Source organism: Helicoverpa zea, chromosome 25, assembly GCF_022581195.2.
Source record: "Helicoverpa zea isolate HzStark_Cry1AcR chromosome 25, ilHelZeax1.1, whole genome shotgun sequence".
Lineage (NCBI taxonomy): Eukaryota > Metazoa > Arthropoda > Insecta > Lepidoptera > Noctuidae > Helicoverpa > Helicoverpa zea.
Window position 1 is genome coordinate 1,940,821 of NC_061476.1, and position 24,777 is coordinate 1,965,597.

The 24,777-nt window shown below is 37.5% G+C and overlaps 1 protein-coding gene and 1 pseudogene across 6 annotated transcripts in view; both read right to left on the minus strand.

Annotated features, from left to right (window-relative positions):
* LOC124642746 (inositol 1,4,5-trisphosphate receptor) overlaps positions 1 to 24,777 on the minus strand; it is a 105,703-nt gene that overhangs the window by 20,862 nt on the left and 60,064 nt on the right. For 2 of the 6 annotated variants that reach the window (XM_047181373.1, XM_047181371.1), the window contains exons 16-40: positions 23,918 to 24,074; positions 23,420 to 23,519; positions 22,771 to 22,949; positions 22,142 to 22,297; positions 21,570 to 21,767; positions 21,179 to 21,285; positions 20,762 to 20,841; positions 16,478 to 16,606; positions 15,862 to 16,016; positions 14,500 to 14,547; positions 12,562 to 12,721; positions 12,055 to 12,196; positions 11,409 to 11,530; positions 10,802 to 10,933; positions 8,923 to 9,060; positions 8,330 to 8,533; positions 7,780 to 7,895; positions 7,246 to 7,381; positions 6,639 to 6,798; positions 6,030 to 6,178; positions 3,329 to 3,449; positions 2,807 to 2,949; positions 2,169 to 2,359; positions 1,472 to 1,583; positions 942 to 1,050 (exon numbers count right to left, since the gene is read on the minus strand). In XM_047181373.1, coding sequence (XP_047037329.1) covers positions 942 to 1,050; positions 1,472 to 1,583; positions 2,169 to 2,359; positions 2,807 to 2,949; positions 3,329 to 3,449; positions 6,030 to 6,178; positions 6,639 to 6,798; positions 7,246 to 7,381; positions 7,780 to 7,895; positions 8,330 to 8,533; positions 8,923 to 9,060; positions 10,802 to 10,933; positions 11,409 to 11,530; positions 12,055 to 12,196; positions 12,562 to 12,721; positions 14,500 to 14,547; positions 15,862 to 16,016; positions 16,478 to 16,606; positions 20,762 to 20,841; positions 21,179 to 21,285; positions 21,570 to 21,767; positions 22,142 to 22,297; positions 22,771 to 22,949; positions 23,420 to 23,519; positions 23,918 to 24,074 — 3,444 coding nt within the window. The remainder of the gene's footprint in view (positions 1 to 941; positions 1,051 to 1,471; positions 1,584 to 2,168; positions 2,360 to 2,806; positions 2,950 to 3,328; positions 3,450 to 6,029; positions 6,179 to 6,638; positions 6,799 to 7,245; positions 7,382 to 7,779; positions 7,896 to 8,329; positions 8,534 to 8,922; positions 9,061 to 10,801; positions 10,934 to 11,408; positions 11,531 to 12,054; positions 12,197 to 12,561; positions 12,722 to 14,499; positions 14,548 to 15,861; positions 16,017 to 16,477; positions 16,607 to 20,761; positions 20,842 to 21,178; positions 21,286 to 21,569; positions 21,768 to 22,141; positions 22,298 to 22,770; positions 22,950 to 23,419; positions 23,520 to 23,917; positions 24,075 to 24,777) is intronic. The other 4 variants (XM_047181376.1, XM_047181375.1, XM_047181372.1 and 1 more) reach the window with 3 other exon arrangements.
* The window catches only part of LOC124642840, a 3,907-nt pseudogene continuing 3,640 nt past the window's right edge, over positions 24,511 to 24,777 (minus strand).

Genomic DNA, 24,777 nt, shown 5'->3' on the forward strand with positions numbered 1-24,777 from the left:
TGTGGATTTCGTTTCTGTGCTGACTATGCAGGTAATTTTTTTAAGTATTCAAGGGTTTTCGATGCATGTATTTATTTGTTTATTATTTATTTAAAATTAATCATCTTTCCCTTTGAAAACCAGAAACCAGAACCCAGTTAATCAGAAAGTTATATGTTGAAGTAAGTTATGAGTAGTGCTGAACCTACACTACATCTAGTAGTGCAAACTATTTGTCACTATCCTTTGTAAACTGTTAAACAAGTTGTTATTCCAATTTCATATTATACCACAAGACTGATTCACTATTTATTTACCTTGTTGCTTTTACAAAAATAAATGCAAAAAATTGAAATCCAAAAATTATTTGCCCCTTTTGTTCCTTTTCAATAGCAATATTCAGTAAATTTTAAGCCATATTTAGTAAATGATATGAAAAACTTGACTTTAAGATGCATATGAGTATGTAGAGTATCCCGTGTAGAAAATAGTAATCGATATAAGTTAACTTTTAAAGACTTCATTTGATTAATAGTGAATTCAGCCTCAAGGTTATTCCTTACCATTAACCATTTACCATTAACCCCAGACCTAATTAATTTTAAAAACTATGATTGCTGATATTACTTGAGTGACAAGGACATTCAAAATATCCAAGCTTGCGTGATATCTCATTTTAACTCAGAGTTCAGAGAACCAAATGATTTATTTATATGGAGCTGAAAATAACAAAGATTATATTGCCTACTATGACATAGACAAAAGCAGCTTTAAGAGCAAAACTGTCTCATAAATCTACACCGGCATTTTACCTACTACATAAATTATGGGAACCCACTGTTCCAGGTTTGGACCCCCTATCTTCCAAATTCCAAACGGAATTATCCCTTGTACCTCGTCACCCAAGTATATCACCATAACCCAAATGACCCGTCCCGAGCATCGAACCTTCCACAACTTACCTCCAGGGCCGTGGGTGACGGCGAGGGAAGATGGCGGCGGGAGGATCTTGGGCTCCGACTTCCGGTTTATGAAGTACTGCGAGAGTAGCTTGGAGCGGAGTTGGTTGCCCTAGGAAGATTATATTGAATAGTAAAGTTATAAACCTTTTCAGGACGTTTTCAGTAAGTGATTAAATAACTGATCGTCCCTGTACACACTACGTTTTTTAATCGGTCGCCGATACGTGTGTTTAGCGATAAATGTACTCTGTAGAACACTACTGCACTATAACCCTCCTTGACCATCCTTTTGTAAATGTGTACTAAAACCCGCGATAGATACGCAACAGATTCATAAGTCATTCAATATTCATAAGTCGTTAAAAATAAGAGTGATTAAGGGATAAAGTGCCCAATTCCGACAGTACGTTTTACCTCGGGTTTTCTCGTTTCCTAGCGACAAATCAGTAACTCTAATAAATAAAATCTATTGTGAACTGAACAATGTGATCAACTGAATGAGTTACAATAAAACAATCAAGGTATCATACCTTCTCCCCATATTCCGGGTCAACAGCCATCATCTCTCTAAGAGTCTGCAGTACTTTGACGCACAGCTTCTCTTCCTTTTCTTCTAGAAGTTTCTCTGTATGTCGAATCAGTCTGCAAGTGAAAAATGTTCATTCCTTAAAACGAAGAATTGCAATTTTTGGCTGCTCACTTAATTAAGTATCCAGAGAAAGAACATAAAATGTTTTAAATAGAATCTAGGAAATAATTGTCTCAGATTACGGCAGATAGGGTTAACCAGCTGATAACCCAACATTCAATGCATCGTCGTCGTCGTCATAGCCGATATACGTCCATTGCAGGAATACTTCCCTCTCCCCTCCCCCAATCTTCGTTTTGAGCGAATTTTCCCATACTGACCGCGCTGAACATTGTTGAAAGGTTCTTTTAACCTACAGACAGACATGTGTTGCTGGGGAGTTTGTTGCGCCACTTCGATGTGGGAAGGGTGGGCGTTTTGGGGGCTGTCTTTTATATTTTTTGACGGTCGAAAAGTGCTGTTTTGCAGTCATCATCATCATCATCATCAGCCTATCGCAGTCCACTGCTGGACATAGGCCTCTCCAAGTGAACGCCACTGAGATCGATTTGCAGTCAAGTTTGAATAAATTATTTTTGGATTTGATTTTGAGTATGGCGCAGCGCATTTTCAGTGCGTTGAGCAGAATTCTGCTTTACCTGGATATGAAGATCCCACTAGTGTCAGACTGCGACACCTCCCCTGGACTGGTGAACAGCAGATGAGGTTTGTACAGGATGTCCACCAGCAGAGACTGTTCAGCTTGCAGCAGAGGCCGCAACTGTTCTTCTAGGAGAGCCACTATCTCTTGCAGACCTTCCATCACTGATCTGTCGTTTTGGAGGTTCGCCTAGAAATCAGATTATTTTATGTACAAAGGGGTAGATCTATATAGAAGATATAGAATAGTAGTAGAGGAGTACCTACATAAAAGTATATAAGGGTAGTACATAATGGAGTTTACAAGGGGGAGTACATAAGGGGGTATATGTAAAGCTAATTAATAAATGTTTAATATTATGTATAGCATTTTCTATGGGCATTGGATGCCTGAATTAAATAAATAAAATAATTCGCGCAGTACAGGGGAATACCTAGGGCGAGAACATAATGGAGTAAATAGCGGACTACATAAGGGATTATATAGGGGAAGAACAAGGGAGCATATACTGTGAGTATATATAGGAAGAAGTAGTATATAAGGGCGTACACAAGGGGAGTACATGACGGTACATAGAACAACATCGATAATAAGATAACGCAGGTGATCATAAAAAACTTGAAGAGTAAAACGAACCTGTGAGGCCATCTTCTCAAGCTTGGAAGTCTTGGAGGCTAGCAGCCACTTGCTGGTCTGACGGGAGAGTGCCGCAGCTTTGTCGAACACCGTCTGAATCTTAGCTTCTAACTCTAGAGGTATTGCTATGCTGCGGGATTTAGCTGGAAAAATGAAGAGACTTCATGTAAAAAAAATCTTACGAATACTAGCTTCCGCCCGCGGTTTCACCCGCGACTCGATATAACAGCTTCCCGTAGGCGGATGATGTCAAAAAGATCTCTATCAGGTGTCCTTCTTCAGGGTCTAAGCTGCCTGCCGTCTAATTTTCAACTTAAACGGTTCAGCCACTTTTGAGTTATAATAAAATTCTAACACGAGTTTCTTTTAATGTATAGATGTTTGTCGTTTTGGTGACTTTCGTAAAGGTACAAACGCTATATACCTCCGTCGATTTTAAGGCCACTGAGGTGTACTGTATTCGTCTTGAGAAATACTACTATCATCCAACCAGTTTTACTACATGAACAAGTATCTACTCACCAACATCACTAAGCGTCCGTATGCACTTCTCAACGTTTAGTTTCTGCGGCGGCGTCAGCCACGGACATTGGTAGATACTAAACGTAGTCTGAAGCAGCTTCACGAATATCGACTGTCGGGTCTGTGGAGGGATAATAATTATTAGTTTTTGATCTCTATGAAGATACCGAACAATGAATATTTACTCTATTTGTGTTACATCTTTCAATTTTTTAAAATTTTATATATTTATGTAGATTTTTACACATCCAAACTAATATTATAAATGCGAAAGTAACTCTGTCTGTCTGTCTGTCTGTCTGTCTGTCTGTCTTTTCTTCACGCCTAAACTACTGAACCGATTTGTGTGAAATTTGGTACAGACATAGTTTGAAACTTGAGAAAGGACATAGGATAGTTTTTATTACAAAAAAAAAAAAAAATAAAATTATTCCGGACATATAGCGCCATCTATTGGTCAAATCAAAAATCTGCTGGTAGTCACTATTCCACGCGAACGAAGTTGCGGGCAAAAGCTAGTTTACAATAAAGAAAATTATGACAATGAAAAAATCTATCCTAGTTAAAAAAAACTAAAAAAAACATGTTTCAATCTGATTGCACAGTTTTCTTTATATCGTAGGTTATGAAACTAGGTATGTGTTAGCCTTTTTAAACTATGTTTAAGTCGGCTTCCAACCTAACCGGATGCAGTTGAGTACCAGTGGTGTACAAGGATTATAGTTTTTGTTTTATTGTTACTTACTTGAAATAGAGGTGTTATGTTGAAAAAAATATTCCAAGCAGCAGCAAAATATAAAAGGAATTATTGCTTTGTAAATAACGAACAATTATAAAAATTACTTTCTTCAGACTGAACAAAATTGCATAGCAATTATCAATTCAGTCCTTTTGAAGTACAGGTATTTTTGAAGCACTCTATGTACTTTATGATATTCTAAGGCGAATTGTAAAAAAAATTAACCTAATCCATTCATTGGTTTAGCCACAGGAGTCATTTTTCGTTTTCATAATTTACAACATCATGTGTAAAGCAGAGATAAAGTTAGGATTATCCAATTTTTTGATCAGTTGACACAGCTGTCAGTTTTCAAGGGAGAATTTCCGTTTTATGTAATGACTGAGTCTAATATGGTGTTCTCATTCCCGCACATTTTTATTCTTTAAAATAAAATAAATATTTTTAAATTACAACTTGTTATGGTTCATTTTACTACAAATACACTTTTAAATTAAATTGTTGATCTTTTCCTACATTTTATTTTTATTTATTTTTTTTATTTTTTTTTATTTGTTCCTTTATTTCAGGCAACTAGGGCCCATAGCAAATACAATACATAAATAAATGACATATCAATACTTATAAACTAATACATACAAAAATAAAAACAACTACAAACTACGTATTGACACGAGTAAGCGGTCTCGTGTTACACTTCGTGGTGTCGCGTAACCTCCCGCGGAATCGCCGGAACACGACACCCTTCGGCCAAAACTGTTCTTGAAACAAGTCGAGATGCTGAGTCGGCACACGTACCACAAACGATTTAAAGTTCGTGTTATGACTCGACTCTAACTTCTCGACTCTCAAAGTCCAGTTGGTCTTCACTCGAATATACTCCACGATCTCCTCGACCTTCGTGGAGTGATGTAATCGCGAAACATACAACTGCGTCGTAGGAATAGCGGGGCGCAGCAGCATGTTTGGACCCGTCAATGCAGTTCCGCATTGATTCCGACTTGATGGCTTCTTCTTCTTCCTCTCCACCCTTATGAAACCATCTGCATCAGCCTTCCCTTTGGTTGGTTCAGGATGAACCGTTCCTTGGGTTACTTCAGGGTAACTCTGAGTTCCCACGATAGCCTTAGGTTGCCGTTGAACGGGAATTTGCTTTACGGCAGCCGAGTAAACACGTCTAGGCTTCGACGTGCTTACATTCATCGGCGTCCCGACGACAGGAGACGCGGAGGGGCGGGGCACAGTTTAGCATCGCTTGCAGTGACGGCGACCGGCGACGAGTGCACTATTGCTGACGCGGCGCTCGGCGATGCGTTGGCCTGTCCGTGGCGTGTGTTGTCGCTGTTGGCAGGCGCGAGTGACCTACTTACAGTGTTTCGTAATTCTGTTACTTCACTGCGTAGATCACTAATGGTAGATTGCGATGCTTCCAGCTTCAACTGCAGCTCGACCAGGCTAGACCTCATGCTAGTGATGTCCTTTAGGAGCCTGGTGACGTCGACGTGGTCAAACGTGACCGGGGGCAGCTTGCGCAAATCCTTTGCCACGAAAGTTGGTACGTCGTCTGGGTCGGTCTCCTTCAGCACTTTAATCATGTCTTGGAGACTCCTCTCTCCCTTTTCATCCCTCCTGCGGGACGGCATTCGATCTGCCATAAGCAGCGTCTCGTACAGCAGCGTCTTGGCGCTGCGTATCTCCGCCTCAGTGAAGTTTGAGGTGCAGATCTGGGTCACACTGACCTCATCCATGACGTCCAGCTGGTACCGCAGGAACGCCAGGACCTCGTTCGCCACAAGTTCTTCCGAACGCATGGTGTGCAAAAAATATGCGGCGACGGCTGACGCCGCGCTCGGCCGAAATTATAAATGATAATTTCTGCGTACGGTGCAGGCGCGTCCGATGTCAACGCTAGTACGCGATGCACTGACTTCTCAATTTAATTGATTGATAATATTTTCTCACCTGCACAGTGGTACTCTGGTCGCTGAAGGGCGAGTTAAAGAAGGTACAGATAGTGTGCATGAGAACGTCTGTCACGTAGTTGACCCACGCCTTCTGAGTGCCCACTGCTGGACGCAGCGAGCTCGACGCCATCTCGGATGAAGGACCTGCTGAACCGATAAATAGGAATATATGTAATAGCTGGTGTGTGGTGAAAAGCTGAAGAGTGAAATACGTACGTTTATTTTGCGACAAAGTAAAAAATAAAGTAACGTTAGTATAAGGTAAAGTAAAAATAGTTTCTGTCTAGCCTTACTCTTTCCGTTATTTTATTATGCTATCTATTACTTCCATTATTTTGAGATAGATAGATTATAGAAAACTGGGTTTTAACTAACTCATATCGATTGTAAGGCTTTCACTTTTAGGCTCGATTTCATCCATAAAATGAACATCAATTCTAAAAATACTGTAGATTTTTACGTACAAGCTTCTTAGTAAACAGTTGTTTGAAGGAAAACACGCTTATGTTGTCTTCTTCTTCAGAACTTTTCAGAAATTCACCTCACAAGCGAGATGTCAGCCAGTATATAATATTTGTATAAACATTCTTATCTCCAGTTGTCTCACCAGCAGCATGCGTCCCGTCACTGTGCAGTATGGCCTGCATGTCGTGCAGGAAGGATCGCTCGAACAGGTCCCACATGTAGTTGCTGGAGTAGATCTCCTTCATCTCCACCTCCGTGTCGATGTAGCAGTGGTTCAGGAAGCCTACGTATGCTTCTTTCACCTGGAATTTACGTTTCACGTTAGAAATAAGTGTTAAGTGGAAGGGAAAATGTAAAACCGACATCAAAATATCTATTTTCTGCTGTAACTTCGGGATTAGTAATAAATATTAAATAAAATTTATTTCAAGTAACTTTGATTCAGACATAATATTATAAAAAAAAAATACAAAAAAAAATGTCGATAAAATACAGACCCAACACTACCACAAACAATATTACAGAGTCGGTTGTCTATTGTAAGAGTTTGAAAAAAAATTAAAAAATTTGAATTGAAGTGCAGAGAACGAAGTGTTTAATCGCATCATTCTCTGCTCTTCAATTGCAATTTTTAATAGCTTCGCAAAAAAAATGGCAAATACCCTCAATTTTTCAGGATGTCATATTATTAAGTCAGGATTTTGCATGACAATATGTAACCTGAATGTAGCAATGGTTCAGGAACTTACCTCAGGTATACAGTCAGTGTGCGTGATCATAGACACGATGTCATCTAGCGGCAGTAGCGAGTGGCACTTTATCTCCGTGTACACGTTCTTGCCCATAGTGCAGCATGTTAGCAGCTTCACTAGCTGGATGTGGTATCTGGGTGAAGAATAAACATAAGTTTAAAAAAATATAAGGCACAGATTATATAAAACATGACAAATCCGATATGAGGGTATTTGATGGATAAAGATGAGCAGAGATGCCATAATGCAGGTAGGTCAGGTGCCTTCATTTGGGTCAAATTACTGTTATTACGGTGGGCACGACCAACACGATCAGTTACGAGTGAACTAACGAGACGTTTCGTTTTGTGAACCTTCTGATAACGATTTTTAGTATTACATAAAATTATCAGGTCCAAAAAAAGCGTGTAAGGGCGAAGACAGTGACACCCGCACTTTGGCGCGCTACTTATGCGATTTTCGGTTACGGCACCTCCGCTAGTCATTTTATTCTTCATGGTTCAAACTTTACTGAATGACCAACGCAAGTACCTGAGTGCTTCTGGCATTTCATTGGTTCTGCGGAACTGTCTCATCATCTGTATGAAGTTGTTGAACGACACCTTGTCGTTGTAGAATACCAGCACGTCTTCACCTGCGTTCACCATCTGGGAAGGCATATTTGAAAGAAACAGGTAAAACTATGATTTATTGCGTAATATAAATATGTAACCTAATTTGATAATCCAACCTGCTAATTATTCAGTTTAAATAGCCCGTTTATGGCGTTTATTGAGGAAAAGTATGTTTATCTGTCTCAATTCATATTTATATGTAAAGTTTTCTAGCTGTGTCCTCGAAAAAGTGTTCACAAGACGCTGGTAAAACCGCTAGCGAAAAATAAGGTCTATAGTATAGGCGAAACATTTTTTTGTTTGTTTTGTTTAGGTACCTGAAAGGCTAAGATATAACTGAACTACTGACAGACTATCCTAATTTAGGCAAAATATAGGCTATATTTTATCCGGCCACTGGCAGTTCCCATTTGACTCGAGTAGAACCCCCGGCGGAAACCAAGGTCCTAACTAAAAGTCTTCCTCACCTCTTGCATAACCAAGTCCTGGCTGCGTCGAATATACTGTGTGTCAGCATGCACAATAGTCTGCAGGAAGTGCAGGTACTCGGGTCTCCGGCCGCGGGACTCGATGCAGTGCACGAAGTGAGCCACCACCTTCTCATTACCCTCGTGGCTGCACAGCGCCGCGTTGTCTTTGAATATTGAGCATACGGTTTGGGCTTCGCGTATCTGTGGGAAGATTTTGATGATGTTAAAATTGTAAGATTAGAAGATATTTAAAGCGTAAAAATCGAGTAATAAAGACAACAAAAACTGGCGACTTGAGAACCTCCTCTTTTCTTTGAAGTCGGTTGAAAATACACGAGTCAAGGAGGAAGATAAGATGCTTGATTATTTTGAGATAGGCACATCGTTTGTGAACTGTTACATTTATAGGGATAATTAAATTAAATCACACAGAAAGAACTCATAAGCCATAGAAGTGTAAAAAGTAAACAGTACCACTAACAAATCCAGTTACTATTTTTGGCGAACACAATAACAAAGGGCTCCTAAAATATTTTCAACTACACTTTTTCGATACTTTTCTGCTGAAACTCATTCAAAATCTTTCTCACCCCAGCATTTAGGAATAAATCCAGATGTTTGTGCAATATAGCCTGATTCTGCTGGTTGCCGTGACAGAAGTGCTGCAAGAACTCGTGAGCCAAAGCCAGGAGTTCATCCATTGCCATATCGTCTTCATCATGAGGCACCTGTGAAGGGAAGAGAGAATTTATATTTTGGGGGGCAAAGGTGGGGTTGCAAAGTGGTGAGAGGATTTCTTTTTGAGTGCTTTTGGAAAGCAGGATTTTGTAATATAGCATGAATAATATTTATATTTTCCTGTCTGGCTTGCAAGAGAAAATTACTGGACCGATTTAAGTAAAATTTGGCACTCAGCCAAGTCTGAGAAAGGATAAAGCTACTCTTTGTCCGAGTACCAGAAGTAGATTTTCTTTTTATATAATAAACTAAATACGGCAACGGGCAACTTTTAGCCAAGTTATTTTTAAGTAAATATAAAAGGATTTGGAGGATGTTTCCAATATTAGGGTTTGCCCATGCTCGTAGCATGCAGACATGTTTGAGCACTCACTGATAATCGCTTGAATGATGTCTGCAAAATAATACTATGACTGAACAAAAAATTTAAAATGGTTTAAAAAATTATCAGGTTTAGTACAAGATTGTGAAGCAGAACGGAGTCTGTTGATTGATACACCCGTGCATTGGAGCTTAATGTCGGCCCTGCACCTGATGTTTATTCTATCGTATCGGATTGCAGTCCCTGAGGATGTCTGCGTAATTGCTTGTGTACCACAATATCTCGTGCGTTGATCTCCTCAGAAATATAGATGGTTATTACAGAGAGATACAGACATTCATAACCATATTTAAAGGTGACGCTTGTGAAGTGAAAAAAAAAAGAAACATAAATAAAAAATTGGTAAAAAAACTTTTAAGTTAAACGGTTTTATCTTATGTGCACTGAAAACTAAAAAATAAAAAAAGAGTTACTTACCTGTCAACCTACGTAGGTGGTCCCGGTCATATTAGACTAAAATAAAAACGTGGGGCCCATTAACTATAGCTGTAGTACTTTCTTCTAGAGGTATAATAGGTGTGGATTGCATCGACTTACTATAATCGTAACTGGAGATTTTGACAATCAATAATCAGCCGTAGCGGCTTCACCAGCGAACGCCGAGCTCATGATCTACCAAAGTATAAAGATATGCTTTGTCATAGGTAGGATTTCAGAGGGTCCCACGTTTTTATTTTAGTCTAATATGACCGGGACCACCTACGTAGGTTGACAGGTAAGTAACTCTTTTTTTATTTTTTAGTTTTCAGTGCACATAAGATAAAACCGTTTAACTTAAAAGTTTTTTTACCAATTTTTTATTTTCTAGTTTTTAGTATATAATGATAATGCCTACCGAATATTCTTCATTCTATATATGGTTCAGCAGCGGTGAGGGAGTGCCAGACTCTTACTGACTAAAAACCGTTGTGTTTCGTCATAGGCCTTTTATGTACCACGACCACGGTCACTCTTTCGGACAATCCCGCAGCCCAGGCAGGCCTTGGCCCTGTTGGGCCCCGCTGGGGTTGCTGACAGTATTCTACTTGAGTAGCCCTTTCATTTGATACCCATATTGAGGGGGTTGTAGAAAAATATGTAATCCGCCATTTTGTATCGGCGGCCATATTGGATTTACAATGTTATTGATATTACTATATTGTATTGTCATCGGAATTAAAGGTGTGTACCAAATTTCAGATCAATTTGACAACAGGAAGGTACTTAAATTTGAATTACTAAATTTGACCCAAGAATAAATAAAACAAACGGGGTGAGCTAAATAAAACCGTTTAAAAACAGCTACTGTGGCTGACAATCAAACTTAATAAAGATCAGGCTATCTATCTTAAGGCAGTTTAAACATTTACCTGTAACAGATCCAGTACAATAGTATGCACTCTAATGTTCCTTAGCAGTCGTTGCTCGTGTCTGCGCGGACGACCGGTCTCGCCACCGCCGCTGTTCCCGTGAGTGCAGTACTTTATCATGCGCTGCAGAATCTGTAGAGAGAAAGGTTTTTTTTTTACGAAATTTTGGAAATAAGACTCAAACAGTCGATGGTCTGGTTGGGCTGCGGGATTGTTCGAGTTACCGCGGCCCTGGTGCATAAAGGGTTAAAGAAGTAATATGGTGGGTTTTAGTCAGTAAGAGTCTGGCACTACCTCACCGCTGCACTCACAGCGGGAGGGATAATTCACTATTATATAGAGGGATTAAATCACTTGATAATTTCACATAAAAACATGGTCTGGCTGAAATATGTAGGTACTAAAATATTACAGTTTAGATATTTTTTTTCGCTTTAAACGTTGGCTAAAAATAATTAGGCGTGAACTGGGTAAAGAAATTAATAAAAGATTTTTCTGCATGATTATTTCTATAGTGTTAAATATTCTTTTATCACCCTTGATACATATGTTATAAAAAATCTTCATTGAATGTAGACTTAATATATAACTTATTTATCTAACTCACCTCTTTAATCTTCAGATATTCGTTGTGGTCGTGCTTGGCAGTTCTAGAAGTATCTAGAACATTATCCATAGACGCGTTGCGTTCGAGCACCGCCCCGCCTGGACCCACCGTGCCTGTTAGACCTACAAAAACAATGAAAGTCGTCAAAAATATACCGACAAATTAAGAACCTCCTACTTTTTGGGAAGTCAGTCAAAAAGCCTGTACAGTTTGCGAGAATTTTTTTAATCTTAGTAACTACGATATAAGACGAGTATCTACAACCTGAGAAATATATAAGCACATTGGATAGTTTGTTCGGGAACTATGGGCAGAATTGAAAAATTATCTTTAGTTATCTCAATGAGCCCACTTATTTAGGCACACTATAGTTAAGAGGCTACTTTAAATCTTATGCCCGTTTTCACCAACAATCTCTTAACGTTTCCCTAGCTAAGTGTCACTTAGAATTAGGGGTTTCTCAATATTTAAAGGTTATAAGGGACACTTAAGCTTTGGTGAAAACGAAATTCGTATTAAGTGTTCCTAAATGTTCTTTCGGGATCCCTAATTTTAGGTATTTGTTGGTGAAAATGGGCATTAGTCCCCGAAGAAAAAGTAAATATTAACAATAGTAAATACAGCCAAAATAAAATAATATACATACTTATATGCTCATCAATGAGAACTGCGCGTCCTTTATTGAAGACCCACAGCTCTGACTTCTCCACGCTCTGTCGCAGCAGGTCTAGGTCCGCCTTTATCTGTTTGTAGGACTCCACGTCGGCGTCTGATACTAGCAGTTGTACCTGAGGGTTAAACGGGACCATTAAAATGCATACTTACTTGGTAGAGTTTTATGTTTAATGGAGAAAATCATACTTAAAACATTTGGTTGTTTTAACTGGAGAGGGCAGAAGGAATATGCAATAAAGCGCTTGCTCCAGTTGGGAGACGGATTTTAGATTTAGATAGAAAGAATTAATTTATTCACATAATAGTAAATTTCTTCACGATATTTTCAAAAACCATTTGATGCCACGAGTCAATCAGTTATACCTAACGTTAACAGATAAGCTTGTAAAAAGTATCGGTTTTATCAGGTTACGAACCGGTAAAAAAAAGCGAAACTTTAAATTATTATCAGATCAAAACAGCAAAACAAAAACCTTACCTGCTTAAAAGCAACCAACACTTCTTGTCGCTGACTAAAATGTCTGAACAGGAGTGCCAGGGCTCCGGAGACCAGCGCAGCCGATGCTCCTTGAGAGCACAGCTGCAGCAGCACTCGGAGTACCATCCTGCCCCCACATTCGTCCAGGTCTAGACCATCCCTGGACAGAGACCAGTAAGTTAGGTAAACCCTGGGTGGAGTAAGGGGAGGAAAAAGCATAGGCTTGAAGCAGGACTGTCACAAACACCGCGTTCCGGAAGATAAATAGACGTTACTTTATGAGATGTAGCTTAGGGTTTGTTTCTCTGCTTTACTGGTATTTTTACCCAGGTAGAGAAATACCAAGGCTGTGGCAGTGGCAGGATCACCGTTGTAAGTTGACTGATATGAGACGTGGAAACTTTGAGAGCTGAAAGTGGGTGCTATGTCACCAAAATACCTCCATTTTGCTTTAATGGACATTTATGTTATGAAACCTGCTTAGCCACATTATATGTTAAGTAACGAGTATTTATCCAGCTTCAAGAAGGGGATGTAACGCATCAGAATACAATAGGTCTAAGAAGATACTTAAAGCATTCTATTGGATAGTAGTTTTTCAAGAATAAGGATGAGCCTGACTTGAACGTTGAGTATAGTTCTCGCAAAGCTCAATGGCGGTCCATCAAAAGCGTATGCGCATACGGTTCTCCCTCACTTCTGATATCTAAAAATGATTTCTGCGCAGCGATTCGCGCAAGGTGAAGTTATGACAAGAAGTTTTATGAGTACACGAAGTTTTTCATATATAACTTACAAGATTAATTCAGAATTTTGTACAGAAGCTTTACAGTTTTCACAGAAGACTGTAATTAAGCTTAGATTTATTAGACCCAGAAAAATATATGTTATAAACGAAAATATATACATTGTTTTATGTATACATAAGAAGTTGTTATTTAACTCAAGAACAATCTCAAACCCAGAAATACCAGCTATATTAATGAGATGTTAATTTCAAATCAACCGAATAAACCCAATTCAATTTAGCACCAAACCGTAGTATTGCTAGCTCTTGCAATAAATACCACTAAGAAAAGACTCTCAAGCAATTTCGTTATTGGAAAACTGTTCTATCATGCACCTCGAACAAAGGGCACATTTCTTTGTAATACTAAACACACAATTGCAGGTTTTTCACAGTTCTGCTAAAACTATCTAGTATTTAGGGTCTCATGCATTTTTATTGTACAAGAATGTGGGTACACATTTTTTCTAATTCGTAGGAATTTTTGAAATTGTTTTTATGGTTATTCACCTATATCATTTAGCTTCAAAACATAGTATGTACATATAATTTCAAATTAAAATAATAAATAATCCCACAACAGGACTTGACAAAGTTGAATGTTAACACAAATGCATACAGAACCATTAATTGGGTTAGGTTAGTATTTTCATTCAGCAGTAAGGCTACCAAGATCAGCAGAACATGCTAGGTTTTAAATCTGCTCTTTTTGTCCTTTGAACTTCACAAACTTCCCATTTAATGCCAAGAAAATATTATTCATAATAAAACATACAATTAAAATAAAACCCAATTTAGCACGCATGTATGTCACAATGCTGTTTGAGATGATAAATTACTTACTTGTATTTGGTACACTCAATAAAATAGTTAGACCCAGAAAGATCCGGACGAACACCTGAGACAGCTTCCAGATAGAAGTCAGAAACCCAAAATAATATCAATAGATCAGGTATATAAACCAAAATAATACATAGAATTTGTCCACCTTCAGATTTATAAAAGCACCTTTTTAGATCGGAAACCAGTTGCCTCAGGAATAGACTTGACACATAGTTCAAAGGAGCAAAAAGTACGCAAGTCACAAAGCGATTAGTTAGCCGTTCCCATGCCAAGTTAGTGATCGCATGCAAGTACTATATCTTACTAACAAATCTACATTTTTGGGCAGACAGCTGTCAGGCACAGTTTGTATTGCTCTGAAAAACATATCACATTAGTACCGTTATTATTTCCCTCTTGTTTTTATTGACAATCAGTTTCTTTATGTTGTTGTGGTCATTACATATACACCGTATCTATAGTACCCCTATCTATCATTGTGGGGATGCGCACTACATAAATTTAATTGTGACGTCTCCTTATTTACTTTTTTATGCACTCCCTTTCTAATATACTTCCCTTATGTAGTATCATTCACCTACCTTTCTCATTAATGTCTCGTAAGGGTTTAATTATATAAATTTTGAAATAATCAGAGTGGACTTAAAGTTTTTACAGTGAAGACATCAACAGCGTTTTATGTAATTGTTAAACTTCTACTTGACAAAAGTGATTCTAATAAATATATCGATCTTTTGAATTTCAATAAAACCATCTCTAAAACTCATCCAAAGTGTTTTTACAGTATATTGTATCAAAAAACAATTTGAATATGCACCTAAATTAAAAAATATAAATTATGTAGGTATATGCAATGACCACTAGTTTAACGCCCCGTCACCAGTCAACATGCGTTAGTCACTGATAGTGATACCAACTTATACGATAACATACAGAATTCTACTTATTATGAGACAAATATGAAATGTATAATGAGAGCTTGAACAAATCTTACAAGCTAATATAAGTTAGGGTTGGAACTATAAAAGAAGTCGATAGTTTATCGATGTCGATAAATTAGTCGTAAATTTGCCCAACCCTAGACAGTTAACTGCTATAATACTCAGAAAACAATATATTTTTAAGATATTTAAGATTGGTTCAAACTCAATAGAATATTTAAATACAAATTTTATAGAGATACCAAAGTTTACAATAATTATGAACCTGTAATAATGTTTATTTTACAATTTACAAATATGCTACAGAAATTTAGGAATAGTAAATGTAGTAATTTTACAATATTTTATAAAGGTATAGAGAATTTCAGTTGAACTAAGATCTATGTAGAATAAAGTGGAAATTTTAAGAGAAAATTATCATTTTATTAAGTTAGCCAATATTAAAGAAATCTACGAATATGTAGTTGATCTAAGGAATGTAATTACTGAAAAGTTTTAAATGTTAAATACGATACATAGATACCAAATAACCCATGAAAAGCTGGATAAATCAAACAAACCATTTTCAACTGGGTACCAATAATACCCAAGTAAAAAAAAATATTTATTGCTATCGATATTTTTTAACCTTGACTGATTTCCCATCCTTCTCTAAACCCACTTGACTTTTTATTGTTTGATTTACCACTCCCCACTTTCCCCCCTTGTCACCGATATTCCCCTACTCACCGACAGCTGAAGATCCCTTCAGCCTGAAGGCCTATCGCCTCCACATCAGCCCGGCCGATGGTATCAGCCGACCTCTCGCCGGCCTGCTCGAACTCCTTCTTGAAGATCGACAGTAGACAGCTGATGCGGTAGTCCAGCCGCACGTCTAGGATGAACTGGAAATACGAAGATACAAAGCCACAATAATATAAAGAGTAACGATAAAAATTAACCCTGCACGTGTTAGACAGGAAAAGTGAGTAAGCCATACATATGTCACGCTCCAGTCCTTTCAAAAATATTGAGGTTAGCATTTTTTTTCTCACAAAAACATAACGAACTTCCTAAAAAACATAACAAAAGAAAAAACATCCGTGTCCCCAAGAAGGTTTGTGTTAACACACTTATTTGAACCGAGTTATGATAACGTACTAGCAAACTCGAAATCAGCACTCTGAGAGATTGTTCACTTGTAATGATGTCCTGTTCTAGTACTACAAGACCGAATTTCTGTATAGTATACGTTCGAATTGTACCTTCATTATGCAGTCCCTGTAGCTTCGATGCTATCTATATACCCTATCTACGTACCCTTTTTCCAACGTAGGGTCGGCTTGCTGGTTGCCCTACTCCTCACCTGCAGTATCTCGATGATCTTGAGCTTGGTGTCCATGACGAGCGGGTGCTCCCGCGCCAGCAGCAGCGCCGACGCGCTGCGCTGCAGGCCTCCGCCCCCACCAGGTGGTATTGAACTACTGCCTGCCTGCTGATGTAAGAAAAAATTATGTTGTGTCACTCGTATACAATATGTAAAGAAAACCCTATACGATTGTTAAGTATCATTCTGAGTTCATCCCAACAAAAAACTACTGAATGGATTTTAATGAAACTTTACAATAATATAGCTTATACATCAGAATAACACATAGGCTACAATTTGTAAACATATTGTTCGAAATACTCTGAATATCTGCGTTTACCGCCCCCCTCAGGGAGATTTCAGTATATTTGAATCGGTAATTGAAGATTCACTTAATAAATTAAAATCAAGTCAGAAATGTAAAATTATATGTGGTGATTTCAATGTTAATATCTTGGAGGCTTCTCCATTAACTACTAGAATTTTGAACTTATTTAAGTCTTTCAATTTAGTGAATTTATTTTATGAACCAACGAGAATAACGGAGTCTTCTTCTACTTGCCTCGATAATGTATTTACCGATTCTGTTGAATCAAATAATACTTTAGTCTTTAACGACCTCACGTCCGACCACTGTGGCCAAAAAGTGAGTTTTCCCATGGTAATTCATACGAGTCCACTTAAAATTGAATGCAGGCCCCATTCAGCTAGTCGTTGTAACAGATTTAAATGTAATATAGTTAAAAAAATTAAACCCAACATTATTAACAACGAGGATCCTAATGCCATCTATGGATCACTTTTCGGTATTGTTCAGAAAGAATTTGATTCCACATTTAAAACCAAAACTTTGGAAATTAAAAGTACCTCGGCCAACTTTAATCAATGGGCCACCACAGGTATTTATAAAAGTAGAGCGAGGCTGTATGAGCTGTATGAAATAAAAACGTATCAATTTGATGATGCATTTGTTAGTTATGTTAAACAATATTCTAAATTATTTAAAAAGGTTTGTAATATCGCAAAATCTAAATTCTTAAGCGATACAATTAAAAAGTCAAATAACAAAATTAAAACTACATGGAAAATAATAAATAACGAAACTGGTAAATCGGTCAGGCATGAAAAGAAGTTGGAGATCTTAATCGATAACAAACTTGTTAGTCATGCGGACGACGTAGCAAAAGCCTTTAACGAGTTCTTTGCCGATATACCCATAGCTACAACTCGCTCCTTAAATTCTTCTTCGACTGATGCTGAGAAGCTTTTGCGTAGTTGTGTACCCAAGTGTGACTTCTTATTCAAGTTTGAGCATGTAACGCCGCAAGACGTCATCAATGTCTTCAAAACTCTCAAGGCAAAAAACACCGGTGATTACTGGGGTATTTCCATTAAACTTTTAAGTCATATAATTGACATTGTTGCCCCTTATCTAGCTGTCACATTCAATAAATGCGTTGATGCTGGTGTATTTCCCGACCTCATGAAACAAAGTAAAGTCGTTCCCTTGTTTAAATCAGGAACCAAGTCGGATATTGGTAATTTTAGACCAATTTCAATTCTACCTGCGTTTAGTAAAATATTTGAAAAGTTAATACTCAAGCAGTTGCTCAGTTATTTTAATGTAAATTGCCTCCTCCATAGTGAACAATATGGCTTTACTCGAGGTCGTTCGACCACTGATGCTGGTGTTGCTCTTTTAAAACATATTTTGAATGCATGGGAAAACTCTCAAAACGCAATAGGAGTCTTTTGCGACCTCTCCAAAGCTTTTGATTGCGTTCAACATGACACACTTTTACGCAAGTTACGTTATTACGGCGTTCAAAACGGAGCTTTGAACGTCATAGAATCATATTTAAATAATAGATTGCAATGCGTAGACATCAACGGTGTCAAATCTTCAGGCCTACCAGTTCAATTAGGCGTGCCGCAGGGTTCTATTTTAGGTCCTTTCTTATTCTTAGTATATATAAATGATTTACCGTTCCATTTGAAAAATATATGTGATATAGTATTATTTGCAGACGATACATCTCTCATTTTCAAAGTTGATAGGAATAGAGAGCAATTTGATGAAGTGAATAGTGCACTCTCCTTAGTTACGCACTGGTTCACAACAAATAATTTAGTTCTTAATGCTAAAAAAACTAAATGTGTTAAGTTCACCTTGCCTAATGTGAAACACTTAGGACCTAATATTATCCTAAATAATGAAGTTCTTGAAACTGTGAAGTCAACAGTGTTTCTGGGAATAACAGTTGATGCAAAGCTACAGTGGGGCTCGCATATATCTAGCCTCGCGGGAAGGCTTAGTTCTGCTGCCTACGCCGTCAGAAAAGTAAGACAATTCACTGACGTAGACACAGCTCGACTAGTCTATTTTAGTTACTTTCATTGCGTTATGTCCTATGGTATTCTACTGTGGGGCAAAGCTGCAGATATCGAAAACATTTTCGTACTACAGAAACGAGCCGTTCGTGCAATATATCAGTTAGGTAGCAAGCATTCCTTAAGGGAGCTTTTCAAAGAAATAGGTATCCTTACTGTGGCATCTCAATTCATCCTTGCTAACATACTATATATTAGGCAGAATATTCATCTCTACACTAAGAAAAGTGATGTCCACAGTATCAACACTAGGAACAAGCATAAACTGTGCGTACCCATTCACAGGCTTCACAAGGTGCATGGAACATTTAAGGGGCTAGGTATACGATTTTATAATAAACTTCCTCAGTCGTTACTAGAATTGCCATTTGATAAATTTAAAGTCCAAGTCAAATCTATTCTGTCGAAGAAAGCCTACTATACTGTAAATGATTACATAAACGATAAGAGTAGTTGGTCCTCATGTTAAACACCGGACAGCTTCAAGAGTTATCATTGATAGTTGATGTGATTTACTTTTATTTTATACGTGACATTTTCCATTTTGTATGTATACAGACAGATTATCACCATCGTACTGTTTTCACGATGAGTTGTTTCGCAATTTTGTAAATGGTTTACTAGCGACTGTAAAACTATTAGTATTAACTGTTTTCTTGTTATGTGGTTGCAAGTCGTCATGCTCCCTTAGACGGTATTGCTTGCGGTAGCGTCGGTGGTCGGGTTGCCTCCCTCCCTCAAAAATGTGCGAGGGGGGCGATGGCTGATCCTCGCGTTATGCTCGTGAACGGGTGCTGCTTGTGGTACCAGGTCGTCTTGCTGACTACATATTTTCTTGACTCGTAATATAATGTGTATGACTTTTGATTTGAACAGTAGTCCTAGTTCACCGTTTTCACTGTTTATGTTGTAAATTTGTTTTTTTTTTTTTTATACATATTATATATATAAAAACACGTCGTGTTTCGCATGTCGCTGAGTACGCCCTAAAACTATCCTATTTTCACTGAATGGAGGCATTATGTTCTCTCTTTTTTTTTCCGACATTTTTTTTCTTTGTAGCTGCTTGAGTAATAGGTATGGGAAAGGTGTGTACTAGCTAACATGATTACATGTTTACTTGTTTTTTTTTTTTTTTTTTTTTTATACAAATTTATGTGTATAATTTTGAGTGATATTTTTATTTATTTTTTTGTATACGGTTCTTCAAACCATACAGACAGAATTGTGTTGCTGGGGAGTTTGTTCCACCACTTCTTCTTCCCAGCAAAAACACATAGGAAGTGGTGAAGGGCGGGCGTTTTGGGGGCTGTCTTTTGTAGATTTGACGTTCAAAAAGTGCTGATTTTCAGCCTACTTTGAATAAATGACTTTTGATTTTGATTTTGATTTTGATACTAAACCTGCGCAGACGAAGTCGCGGGCACCAGCTAGTTAATATTATAAATGCGAAAATAACTCTGTCTGTCTGTTACGCTTTCACGTCTAAACCACTGAACTGATTTTAATAAAATTTGGTACAGAGATAGAGTTGACTTTGAGAAAGAACATAGGATAGTTTTTATCCCGGACTTTCGAAGAGTTCTCTTGGAAACGCGATATAACCGAACATGACGCGGGCGAAGCTGCGGGCGGAAGTTATTTTATGATAAATGCTTAAAAATAAAATCAAAAAATTATATAAGGTTGACAATTAGTTCAGTAAAAAACCATAAAAACAGTAAGATATCATGTACGTAAAACATGCTATAGAGGAGCTTTTTCAGATGCATATAGAAGTAACCCCGACATTCGATTGAAACAGCAAAAAACCGCTGGTTTAAAACTGACAAGCTTCTCAATCTCCTATTCCTATTTGTCGAAATTAACCTAAGCTAAATGAATACTTACATTTCTGGCTACGCCACCGAGAGTTATAGATGTCATTACAGCGCCCATGTCACCGATACTGCGTAACACGCCACCTTCGGCTGTAATGTAGAAAATAAACTTCTGTAATTCTTGGAGAAACTAGTGCATGTTGTGCCCTCCATACGGACGTAAAAATCTCTTAGACCTCGCTTTATTCGTCTCCGCTTAGGTGAATTTCGGGTTTAAAGTGTTCACAGTTTACAGAATATTAATATTATTATCTACTCATGTCAATACTTACGTTTCTTTATCTCCTTTTCCTGAGCTGCTTGCGATACAAAATTACCATTTTAGAACATATCTTATTTACAAGATTTTTTCCCAAAAATTTCTCTAGATCTACAAACTATATGAAATGTAACAGTAAAACATATAATATAAACAGCTAGTACTTACATTCGACTTCCCCGGAGAGTGTGTTGGTCTCATTGAGCAGGTCCATAGCAGTGACGCAATCCAAGATGCTCAGTAACGTCTTCGTTAGTCGTAGCAAATCGCTGAAGCTGGAAACGAGTTATTTTAATATTAGTTACCAGACATCCCCGTTTCTTATAGTGAGAATAAAAAAAGAGTAAAAATACCAAGATTTATTAACAACATCATACCCAACAGTTAAAGAAATAACAACCTTATCAACTTACCTATAGAATCCAAAATAGATCAGCTCTCTCGCCAACTTCACGACTTCGAAAGTCAGTTTATTCTGGTCATGGTCACTAAAGTATCAAGTCTTAACCTCCCCACTTTACAGAATATTTTTAAAGTAATTACAACCCTATTAACTTACCTATAGAATCCAAAATAGATTAGCTCTCTCGCCAACTTCACAACTTCGAAAGTCAGTTTATTCTGATCATGGTCACTAAAATACCAAGTCTTAGTGACGACGTTACATAGATAGTTCTCTACAAAGCGGATAGTGGATGCAAATTGTTCCTTGACTTTCTCCCTGTTCGCGTCCGGACCGCCTTTCACGCATTGGTAGCTGGAAATATAAATTGATTGTATTTAGAATAGCTTTTTGAATGTGAAATGATCTTATGTGCCGGTCGGATAAGGGTTAGGGATATTCTAACAGTGCCTATAAGTTTACTTTTTGGATAATTTAACATTTTAATTCTTGCCCGTTAATTGAACATGGATTGGGCATATGACTTAACATACATAGTTTCCGTTTACACAGTATACACCAAACCAAGATATTTCCATTTGAATGACCCTCAAAAAATGTAGGTTTAGTTATTTGACTTACTAATTCTTGTACCTAGTTTTGCTCGATTCTTCTGTTATGATTTTATTGTACAGTTGTCTTTACTAAAACACTCAATTCAACAACAAATAAAACAAAAGCCCACTCACTCATGTATATGTATTCTATCACAGACTTCAGTCCATAACCTCGCGTATTTAACAGGCGTGACCGGCTCCTGTGGGTCTCTGTCCGCATGCAGATGCAGCATGAGGCGACAGAACGATGCACGGACCTCGTAGGAAAGGGATGCGTTTGACATGCATCTGTGAAGAAACACATGGATTTGTAAGGATGATTTTGACAGACGTATGATAAAAAATATGGCTAGCCTATTACTTATCGGATTTGCAAAAAAATCTGGAATGCTTTGCAATAGCTACTGCCTATCTGACTTCCTGAAACCCCGGTAACCGGGCACCCGGGCAACGTCTTGGTAAGTCTGGTTCTCAGATTTTCTAACTATTACCAGTCAAAGATGTTTACATGCTAGCCGTGGCACTCCAATTTAATGTCCTGTCGAAACAAGAACGAAGTCCACGGACTGACTGCGCCAAGCGTTTCTTAACCTTATATCATCCCATAAAGAAAGGCACTTCTAGCCGCATCGCAAAGGGTCTGACATTGTCAGTAACATTCATTTCTACAGATATTGTCAAAGTGAATTATTTCTATTCCCTTATAATAAGCTAAAATGTTACTTTTGACACTATTACAAACTGCTTATAAATAATCTTACTTCAATATAAGATGTATATGCAGCTGCGGTGACAGTGTATTCAGCGCCAGATACTGCCGATTGAGACACATGTTGGAGAACAGGTCCAGTTGGTGACGGTAGTAGTCCAGGATGGCCGCAGATTGGCTGTTAGGGTCCACTCGGGCTTCGGCTGCGAGTTCTGATAGTAGACGGGAGCACTGGGAATAGAGGGTTGAATTAAATTAAAGAAAATCCGAATAAGGTTCTGTATTTTTGATTGAGTTGTTCTGATTCCTTCAAAGTGTTGAAATAATACGTATTTTGCTAACTAAAACATAAGGGACCATTTTGAAAAGTATAAAGAAAATAAGTTGAAAATATTACGTTCATGTAAAATTTTATTTATTTATACTTATACCTATAATAGTTATTATAACTATATAGTTATATTTATAGCTCACTCTCATTAATTTGAGTTATAAATATTACACATTGTCGTTAATTTTACATGTAAGTATCAATGATATTAAAAAGCTGCTTATATTCTTAATTCATATTACCTTGTTGGCATATAAAGTAAAGATTCAGGGCTTATCGCTGACAGAAAAAAATACTTATTTGTTCCTGTTAAAATGTTATGTTAGACCAAAAGGTTTTCGAAATGGTAATTTAAATAAACATTGTATACCTTCTTATTATTCCACAGCAGCATGACTTCCTCTTCAACAGTATATTTTGGATCGTCCGGGTCTAATGTCTTGCTTTTTTCGTATTTCGTTGATACCAATCTAAAACAGAAAATATTTTCAAAAGTATAAAGTAGGAAATCGACCTGCTTTGATGAACTAAAAATAGCGCTTTATAGCAATCTATAATTTCAGTTTGAAGAGAGAATTTAAATGTTTTGTGTTACATTACGTACATGCATTGTATGCAATGTAATAATTATTTTGTTATGTTAAAATATGTAATATTATTCATATTATGTACAAAAAGATGTACTTTATAAGATCACCTCTTTCACTATTCCCCCTATTTGAGCCTTCAGTTTATATACTTAAAGGAGAGCTTTAATAGCTAATACATTTTCCTGATATGTTAAAAATATGTAGTAAAAAGCAAGGGTACAACGTGTTTTTAGTAACCCTTCGGTATTTTCATATAAATGAATTATATATTAAAATACCTGGTCTCGATAAGTATATCCGAGTTATTGGCACACAGCACACTCTTGCAGATGAGCTCCTGTGTCACAGCAATAGCCTTCTTGTTGGAGATGCACAAGTCGCTCAAGTAGTCCAGGAAACGGGACTGCCAAGTCTTCATGTTCTTACGGACCAGACCTGCCAGGGAAATAATGATAATGAGATTTTTTTATGTAAATAAAAAAGGAAAAATATATGAATCCCTATATATACCTTTTTGTTTTTAAACGGTAACTTTTCAAGTAATATAAAATTACAGCCATGGGACTCCAAATGAAAATAACCATACTTGTGTTGTGAAAGCAAGTATGGTAATTTTATATCCTAAAAGAAAACTTATTCATAGCTATGAAATCGATGAAAAACCGTAAATTTTATTTTAGCCGTGCATATTATGATAGATACATGTAGAGAGTAAATTGTTTTACACAACTTCATGTTTTAACAGGTCTTTACAATTAATTTTTATTGAACTTGCTAACTTTACATTTTATTTCAATGTCCACATTAATGATTATAGTTTGATACATAAAGAAGTTTTTGGCACATTGTTCGTGTATTATATAAATATAAAACGAATCTCCTAGCGCGGGGCTGAGTCTCAACAGATCGCAGCATTAACTGCTCTACCGGATACAACACCCCGCCAGGAACGAAAGTCGTCTACAGACGATTCCGAGCCCCGACATCGAACTGAAGTAAATCTGGACCTTCGGAGCCATGATGCACGCCTTCAGCGAACAGCATCGATCTCCGCGGTCCAAATGGGCTTCGACGCCGCGCCTCACGTGGTGAAGCACGACTAGTATAGTCACATTGTTTAGAGCCTCTCGACTCTCGG